The 9,591-nt window shown below is 46.3% G+C and overlaps 1 protein-coding gene across 3 annotated transcripts; it reads left to right on the top strand.

The window, feature by feature from the left end:
• Window positions 1-4,624: 4,624 nt before the first annotated feature.
• LOC125543194 lies at window positions 4,625-9,101 on the top strand. 3 transcript variants are annotated; one of them, XM_048706457.1, is made up of 3 exons: window positions 4,782-4,939; window positions 5,892-6,050; window positions 7,409-9,101. In XM_048706457.1, the coding sequence occupies exon 3, from the start codon at window positions 7,436-7,438 to the stop codon at window positions 8,519-8,521; it is 1,086 nt and encodes a 361-aa protein (XP_048562414.1). In that variant the 5' UTR covers window positions 4,782-4,939; window positions 5,892-6,050; window positions 7,409-7,435; the 3' UTR covers window positions 8,522-9,101. The 3 variants fall into 3 exon arrangements, with proteins under 3 accessions (XP_048562413.1, XP_048562412.1, XP_048562414.1); XM_048706456.1 differs by lacking the exons at window positions 4,782-4,939; window positions 5,892-6,050 and adding an exon at window positions 4,625-4,757; XM_048706455.1 differs by lacking the exon at window positions 5,892-6,050 and having other exon boundaries at window positions 4,708-4,939.
• Window positions 9,102-9,591: the final 490 nt, after the last annotated feature.

Below are 9,591 nucleotides of genomic sequence, written 5' to 3'. Positions count from 1 at the left end.
TCTCTGGGCCTTCTCGGTAATGCACATCACTATAAGCCTTGCAAGCAATGTAACTAATGAGTTAGTTGTGATGATGCATTACGAACGAGTAAAGAGACTTGCCAGTAACGAGATTGAACTAGGCATTGAGATACCGACGATCGAATCTCGGGCAACGTAACATACCGATGACAAAGGTAACAACAACATATGTTGTTATGCGGTTCGACCGATAAAGATCTGCATAGAATATGTAGGAACCAATATGGGCATCCAGGTTCCGCTATTGGTTATTGACCAGAGAAGTGTCTCGGTCATGTCTACATAGTTCTCGAACCCGTAGGGTCCGCACGCTTAACGTTCGTTGACGATATAGTATTTATGAGTTATGTATGTTGGTAACCGAATGTTGTTCGGAGTTCCGGATAAAATCACGGACATGACGAGGAACTCCGGAATGGTCCGGAGATAAAGTTTGATATATGGGATAATAGTGTTTAGTCTCCGGAAGGGTTCCGGAATTCACCGGAAGGGGTTCCGGATGTTTCCCGAAATGTTTGGGTACGAGGACACTTTATTTGGGCCAAAGGGAAAGCCCACAAGGTTTTTGGAAAGCGCAAAAGGAAGTTTTGCGGAGTCCAGGGGCCAGACGCCAGGGTCCCTGGCGTCTAGGTCCAGACGCCGGGAACCCTGGCGTCTGGCCCTGGAGTCCGAGAAGGACTCTTGCCTTTCGGGTGAAACCGACTTTGTGGAGGCTTTTACTCCAAGTTTCGACCCCGAGGCTCAACATATAAATAGAGGGGTAGGGCTAGCACCCAAGACACATCAAGAAACACCAAGCCGTGTGCCGGCAACCCCGTCCCCTCTAGTTTAGCCTCTATAATAGTTTTCGTAGTGCTTAGGCGAAGCCCTGTGGAGATTGTTCTTCACCAACACCGTCATCATGCCGTCGTGCTGCCGGAACTCATATACTACTTCGCCCCTCTTGCTGGATCAAGAAGGCGAGGACGTCATCGAGCTGAACGTGTGCTGAACGCGGAGGTGCCGTACATTCGGTACTTGATCGGGGCGGATCGTGAAGGTGTACGACTACATCAACCGCGTTGATAAACGCTACCGCTTTCGGTCTACGAGGGTACGCAGACATACTCTCCCCTATCGTTGCTATGCATCACCATGATCTTGCGTATGCATAGGAAAATTTTGAAATTACTACGTTCCCCAACACCCTGTAGCTGTCGTCGCCGGCATGGTTGGTGAGGCTCACGGCGCGCTCGGGGGGCTCCTGGAAGGCCTCAGCTTCCAGTGCCTCATCCTCCCAGCCCCGCTCGAGGAACAAGTCGGGGTCGTCTTCCAGCGCATACTCCTGGTCTACCATGCGGGGCACGTAGGCCTCCGAGGCCGCCGCCCCGAAGACCTCGCCAAGGTGCCCCACGCTCCACGTCGCGCCGCCCTGGGGATGGTAGGGCGGCATTTCGCCGTGGCCGTGGGTGGCGACGCTCGTACCCGCGCCCATCGGAGGTGGCACGGGTGCGAGTGGGCGCCCAGCGCCTCTGGTTGCGCCGTTGTCGATGAAGCCTCCTGGCGCACCTGGGGGTGCGCGGGCGCGGCGAGGCCCGCCATGCGATCCGGTCGTGGTATGAGGCGTGAGCAAGGAGCAGAAGGGTGGCGCTCCCGAGGCCGCGGCATCCAGTAGCTCGGCGACACGCTCTAGCAAGGCGTCCCGGCCGCTCTCCATCAGTCGGCATCACAGCAGCTCCCGAGCCACCGTGAGTGCGGCCCTCGTGTTCGCTTTGTTCCCGTCGAGTGTGCGGCGTCGTGGCCACAACGTGGCTTGAGGCCCTTGCGGCCGCCCGCACTTGTCGTGGAGTGAGGGTGGACGGCATTTGACTGCGTCGCCTGGGGCGCTGGGTTGAGGTCTTCTTGGGCGGATGGCGCTGCCCGGGCCGGCCAAGCTGCCCAGCGGTCGGCGTTGGTCCTCGGGTCACCGGACATCAGACTCTCGGGACGTTGGCGGATCAACCAAGGGAAGAGAAACTCCGGCGCACCCCTACCTGGCGCTTCAAATGTCGGATTTCGGGTTCCGGCAAAACCCTTGAAGTTCGGACACTGGGGTGTGCACGAAGATCTCTCCCCCTCTCTAGCTCGCACACTCTACGATCTCACGGCCTAGCTCGACAAACCAAAGAACAACACAAGATTTATACTGGTTCGGGTCACCGTTGTGGTGTAATACCCTACTCCAGTGTGGTGTGGTGGATTGCCTCTTGGGTTGAGGATGAACAGTACAAGGGAAGAACAGCCTCGCGAGGAGAGGTGTTCTTGTGCTTGGTGTGCTTGTGTGGTTGAGGATCGAAATCTCTTTTCCCATATGGTGGTGGCTAGTCCTATTTATAGAGATCCTGGTCCTCTTCCCAAATATTGAGCGGGAAGGGATCCCACAACGGCCAAATTCGAAGGGAGACAACTAGTACAAGCTATCCTGACAAAAATAGTCTTCGCCTCCCGAAGGCTCTGGTGGTGACGCCGTCTTGGGCTCCACGGTGACCTCCGTCTTGCCGTCCTGCTGGTCTTGGTCTTGTTGCGTCGATATGGAAACCTTTGCCTGATGCCTCGGGACTCCTCGCCTGCGCTTGCCCCTTTAGCACCAAAAAGGAAACGGGGACACTGCACGCGTTGGCGCCCGCCTGGTTCCAGTCGTCACGGCTTGCGTCACAGGAATCTTGCGAGGTGTCCCTTGCCTTGATCTCTCCGCCCCTCGCGAGGCAGCCTGGTGAGGCCGCCCCTGAGGAGGTCTTAACGATATTCTAGAATCCAAAAAACGTGATCACCAACAACACTTGAGCTAGCCTTAGAGGCGATACGAGGAGCCTTTATTTTATCCATTTATCATTTCACACGTGCATATGAGTTTTTCACTGAATCACATATTCCATGATCATAGCAGTTATAGCATGAAATATAAACACTTAATTATGAATATGGAAATATAATAATACAATGTTATTGTCTCTACGGCATATTTCCAATACTAGTCAGCATCAAATTGTTTGTGGTCATACATTTCATAACTCGGTTAATCCATTTCGAAGAGAAATCCAAATCAATCAACCCATCAAAAAATATGCCGCCCCGTTATGTATCTTATGCCATAGCCAAGTCAAGCTTGTACACACAATAATTTGTACGCTCATCCCGAGACGATTGAAGAGTATACAAACATTAGAGGCAATGAGTGTATTATTAGAGGCAACAAGTGCATTATTAGTGATCATTCTTCTAAAGATGAAAGTACTTTAGGTGGGAGAGATCAAGCCATCAAGAAAATGCCGCAGTCCATTTACGGGACACTTTGAAATAATCTTATAAGATATTACAGAGGCATATTGGACAAAAAATTCTTATGCCCGACTTCATTTTTCTTCTTGGGAATAAGGACAGTCATAGTGTCACTGACTCCATTCGGCATCCTTGTAGACTCAAATGAATATTTTACTACAACAATTATATCAGTACAAAGCAATTCCCAGCTTCTTCCATAAAACCCTTACTAGAAAACACCATGATTCCAACGTTACACTTGTACTATGTAAGTGTTCATAAATGGAAGCTAGTTATGCTCTTGACCAAGTATTCTCAATTCGATTCTTCTAGTTGTTTGTTGATCGATATGACATATTTAGTTATGAAATATACACACAAAGCAAAAATATCATTTCCTCTTTTTGAACAAATTCGCGTCACCTTTGATTATATGATACATACTAAAATCAAGTTAAAATAAATTTATAAAAAATCGAATTAGATATCAATTTCGTATTTGTCGATGTATCACAACCATATTTACCTAGAAACCATATTTGTCGAACTGAATTAACTAGTGAAAACACACTAATTAAACCCACCATCACCCTTATAATTATTAGGAAGAAAACAATCATAAATTTGATGTACAAACTAGTACTCACTCCCTTCAAAAGTATAAGTTATTTTGGATATTTCAATATAAACTACATGCAAATTAAAATAAGTGAACAAATACACTAAAATATGGAACGTGGAGTATCTGCTCCCGAACTCAAATGCACCCTGGTGAACAGTAAAATCAAAAAAAATAGTAAAAGAATCTGATTTTTTGTGATAAACTTTGACAAATATTTTGTATGCTTGCAAAATTTCAGCACAAAATGAAATTCATGAAAGTCGTGGCAAAAAGAATTTTAAAAAAGGCGATGCTCAAAAAATGGTAGTTCTGAGAACATTTTGGAGTACCGGTTTTGTTTTTTTTTTCCACGACTTTCAAGAATGTTATTTCGTGCTGAAACTTGTTAAACATACAAAACATTTGTCAAAGTTTATCAAAAAATTAGATTTTTTTGGATTTTTTTAGATTTTACGGTTCATCAGGGTGCATTTAAGCTCAGGGTCAGAATAGAACTTTGGTAAAACATGTCTATATACATCTTTTTTTAAAAAAAACATGTCTATATACATCTGATTTTTTTTAAAGAACAACATATATTTATGGACGGAGGGAAACAGTATACTTTTCTATGTCAAGCGAGATTTTATTATGTGTATAAATCGACTGAGACATAGGATAATCCGTGGAATTACGCCTTTCCAAGAAATAAAATATAGGGGGGAAAGGGGTTTATTCGCGTGGTCGCTCTGCAGTCTCTACTTCTCACACCACTCTCCCCCCTTAGATCTCGCCCACGTCGCCGCCGTCCACATCGCCGCCGCAGAAAGGTCCGCCGCGCCTCGCTGCTGTGGAGGTACAAGTTTCCTCCCCCTCCCCTAAGCCTCATGTTCTTTCCTCTCCCCTACTACTCCCCGTCTCCCTTCCTCGCCCTTCTCCTACCTATCCACTCTTCTCCCTTGCGGCCACACCTCGTCGCTGGTTTAAGATCCGGCAGCCGGCCCCCTTCCGCCCGGAGGAACTTCGGCGGGAGAGCAGGTATATCCCCCGTGCCCCCCTCATCGTCCACTTTCCCCTCCTACTCCTACCGTCTCCCACTCACTCTTACACCCTGCATCTCCCTCTCCTCCCCGTCGCGGAAGCTCCTCCTCCCCTCCCCGGCTCGTGCAACCGCATCTCCCTCTCCTCCCCGTCGCGAAAGCTCCTCCTCCAACTCCTCCTCCTCCCGTCCCCTCTCGCCTGCTGCAGGCCAGGATCAATCTTGCCGGTTTGATAGAAATTGCAGTCCTGTCATGCCGGCTGTCACCCATGCCTTGGCCCCGGGTTTTATCTTTAGTCTTGGATTTAGGAATTGCCGACTAACTCTCTCGGATTTTAACTGTTATTATGGTGTTTTGTATGGTTTGATTCTATGGAACTCACACCTTTTATCCCTTGCTGGTGATACAGGGCTGCTCACTAGATGGCTGTGCTGATTTAATTTTATGTAGCTGTATAAGCATCTTGTGTTGTTATGCGTGGAATGTTAAGTATTTAAGTTCACTACAGGATGAGAAGTCAGTTCATCATATCATACTGTCTCCACTTCAACATATGCGTAGCACCTTCTGTCTAGAATGATGGTAGTTCTACTAGTACTATACTTTCATAAACATTTCTAGTGGAGCCTCCGGATCGAAGGGGATACCCGTGACCATGATGGCTAGATGGCTGACTAGCCATCAGCGAGGGGGGACGGTATCCAGTGTACGAGCAGAGGAGAGAGCAAAGAAGGGTTCCCGCTAGTGTGTTGAATTCGCCATTCTCCTTTCCTGCCCCCTCTTTTTCTCTCATTTGTAAGACTTTGTTTCCTGTTGAGAAATGAAAAGACATATATTACTTTATGGATAGCTTGCATCAATCGATGCAGCTAGGGGGCCTTATGTATGCGACTTAAGGATTTAATGCCCTCAACAGATACAACGCTGATTCGACTCAAACTCTCTTGCAGAACATGACTGCTGCAGGTTCTATTGAACCGACTTCAGTTAACAATAGAAGACCCTTCCATAATAAAAAAGAAGTCTTGATTTCTTTTTAGCCCATTCCAACTCAGGCGCAGGTGTTCTGGGTTTCCCCCTCTGCTAAGGAATTCCCCACATAGCATCTGGTGAAAACAATCTCTTTGGTCTAAACTAGAAAACAAATTTGGTCTCATCACCATATACATAAATTTGTCTGGTCAAACTCCATCGTCTGTCATTGGGTAACAAGAAATCAATATGCTTTAGGTTTAACTTCATTTCTTACCATTATGTCTGTGATGCATTATTTTGCTAATTTGTGCATGTCTTATCTGTGGTAACAAAGTTAGACATTGAGTGTAATGGTGAGAACACCAGATAACAGCCCTTCGTGCTGGATACTTCTGCAATGTTTATCAATTTGGACAGATAGAAGGGAAGTGGATTTGAGAGGCATTACTGTATTTCTTAATGTGGCACCGCCGTTCTTCAAGGGCGCGCTGAAAACTTGAGATGGAGACCCTGCTCGCGTATGTCAGCAGGCCCAAAGTTACTTGAAAACATCAAAAGGACCAAAATGTGTTGCAAGGAAGGAAACAAACTTCTCTGTATTTCAGAAAACTGAATCCTTTGGATGTGGGGGGGGGGGGGGGGGGGGGGGTCGTACCCCTATATGCACTTGTCATTGAGAGCAATTTGATCTTTTCCTCCAGGAATATACTGGGTATATTATGTGGGCCCTGCTTGGCATACCTCTTGCTGATTCAAGGTGCGAGCTGTTGGGGCAGGAGAGGATGAGAGTGCATGGCTGGCGACGCAGTATTTAGTTGGGTTTTGGGTCTGCACGTACCCAATTAGTCCCTAAGCACTAATTAATTATCTTAAAAGAGAGGATAAATCTATTGATTTATATGGATGGACGAAAATACCCTTTTGAAACTTTTCTAGGGGTGTGTACTGAAGCACATTCAACATCTAAGTTTATCCATTTGTTTCTAAAAAGAAGTTCTCTGTAAAGGAGTCAAACAGACCATGATTCATCAGTAAAGAGCAAGTCTTCCTCTTCGGTTCTGTTGTTGTGAAGTTCGAGCTTCCCATCGACGCAGAGTTCATGTTTCCCATTGGTGTGAAGTATGGATATAAGGCTTGGAGATTTTCCGCTAAGTCTAGAAAAGCATCGGATCCGGGTAGTGTGTGGACCACTTCCCAACACTTGCTTTATTGGGACAAATTTCCATCCCTCCTATATATAGGAGCCTAACAATACTATAACTTTGTCGTATTTGTCTTTAAGACTATCACATTCCTTACTGAATCTGTTGCTAGAACATGGTAAATTTCCTGATTATTTGATCTGTTGCTCATGGAATATCTTTATTTTCCAACTTAAATGTTGGCCATAATTCAATACTGCAAGTATGCGTCTATAATATTGCCATAGAATATAGAAGTTGCAATTAAATGTGCTGCTACTTATTGGCTATCTGTCTTTGCATTGTTGCAGTTCCCTTGCACCCCAGGTTTCAGAGTTATGGCGAGATTTCCAAGAGCCCGAAACCTCCCAGCTCGTCGAGGTAGGTCATCTTCATCTGATGCGCGTTCCAGCTGTTGGAAGACAAAAGAAGCAGACGAACAGAGTGATTTGCCATTGGCCTGTGAGAAAAGAGAATGGAAAGGTGCAACTTGCCCAGTTTGCTTGGAGCATCCACATGATGCCGTCCTCCTCCTCTGTACTTCTCACCACAAGGGTTGCCGGCCTTATATGTGTGGCACCAACTACCATCACTCTAACTGTCTTGAACACTTCAAAGAAGCTTATGCGAAAGAGAAATTGGCCCTTGGTGATTCCGCCGAGTCCGCACTTAACCTTCCATTTTCTCCAAACACAGAACCAGCAAACAAGCATCCATCTACAATGGAACTTGCATGCCCTCTGTGCCGTGGGGATGTTAAAGGATGGACTGTGGTTGAACCTGCTCGTCAGTATCTCAACCGCAAGAAGAGAGCATGTGTGCATGATGCCTGCTCGTTCGTTGGTTCATATAGAGAACTTTGCAAGCATGTGAACTCCAAACACCCTTCAGCAAAACCTCGTGAGGTAGATCCTGCACTTGCAAGTGAGTGGAAAAAGTTTGAATGTGAAAGAGAGCGCCAGGATGCAATCAGTACTATCAGGGCTTCGAACCCAGGAGCTGTGATTATGGGGGATTATGTACTTGAATTGAACGGTGGCAGCAACAACAGTATGTTTGCCGATGGAGATGAATTTGACTTGGAGGAGAGACTCAACTTCTTCACTTCCATGGATCGCACCCTGAACGAGAGGATCGACTTCTATGAATCTTCAGAAGGTAGTTTGGATGAGAGCATCGACTTCCTGGCATCCTTATTTGGCCGTGGCAGGCGGATCACAAGTGGAGACTCACACAGCAGGGCTTACAGAAGGCACAGGGAGAGGCCTAGGCGTAACCACCTGGGCATATCAGTTGATTCTTCTGATATCCAGCAAGATCCAGTCAACACTCAAAGGGGGCAGCGAGTTGCTGCTGTTCGAGGGAGAGCCCCACGGCGGCACCATCCTATGGTGACTCACGTGAGGTCGACACGTGGGAGCTGAGGGTTTTAAACTGCCATGGGGCCCTGTTCATTCTATCCATGCGCGAGTTAGGCAAAAATAACGCAGCTGTGATGGGCAATGCCTGGTTCTCAGAGGTCCATCAGGTTCTTCCCTTTTCGCTTTGTTTCGTCGCTGAGACGGCACGCAGCAACAGAGGACGCAGGTTGGACTGGGATCTCTCTGTTCGGCGATGCTCATGCCTGTAGTATATGCTCTGCTGCATATGATTGGGGGCCAAAGCAGTGCTGTTTTTCCTGTGCTGCCTTGCATGGATTTTGATGTGAATGCCCCTTGCCTTTATTTTATTTTCTTGATCATTTGTAAAACTATGGACGGGTTGTTATCTGGCGATTGCTACATGTGTCGTTTGTATTGCTGCGACGAACTGGATTGTGCAGTCGATTTGATCCGCGAGCTTGTTATTCATGTGTGGAACTTCTTTATGGTTCTATTGTATTAGCTATTGCTGTGGCTTATTATCAGCCAGTTATTGGTATGTAATATTGTAGGCTGCTTTGGTACAATAGATGTGTACCTGGATTGTTGAAAGAATTCCATTACCATATGCTTCTCTGGACACTGTAATTTGACTCCCTACATCCTCAGTTGCTGAGTCCATAAATTTGGCCTGTTCTTGGCAGAAATAGGTGTTTTGGACTATGCGGGGTGGGATAGGGTGTGTGCTGGAGTTGATCTTATCGTGTGTAAATCTCTGCTATTAACTGATACTCCCTCTGTAAACTAATATAGATATTTTAGATCACTACTTAGTGATCATATATAGCTATTTGCGTATTTTAAGCCTGACATTGAGCATGGTTGATTACTGATTATATATAATCAACCATGCTCAATGTCAGGTTATACATTGTTGTCATGTCATCTAGAGTCGCTATTGGCAGTCACTCCTACTACTATTGATTGGCTATAAGATTGGATATTAGGATGGCCATATTTTCAATCGTCTTTATCCTTTTCTTCATTGCATTTACTCTGTTTGCTTTGGAGGTGTGTTCTTGTATGAGAACCTGCTCCTTTTTTTTTTCTTGTCTCTCTCCTTGACATAAGTG

Source organism: Triticum urartu, chromosome 3 (genome assembly GCF_003073215.2).
Source record: "Triticum urartu cultivar G1812 chromosome 3, Tu2.1, whole genome shotgun sequence".
Lineage (NCBI taxonomy): Eukaryota > Viridiplantae > Streptophyta > Magnoliopsida > Poales > Poaceae > Triticum > Triticum urartu.
Note: the sequence above shows the minus strand (reverse complement) of the source record. Positions and strands in the feature narration are given on the sequence as shown.

Coding starts and splice junctions, on each gene's coding strand:
- LOC125543194 (XM_048706456.1), top strand. CDS start 7,436: ATGGCGAGATTTCCAAGAGCCCGAAACCTCCCAGCTCGTCGAGGTAGG.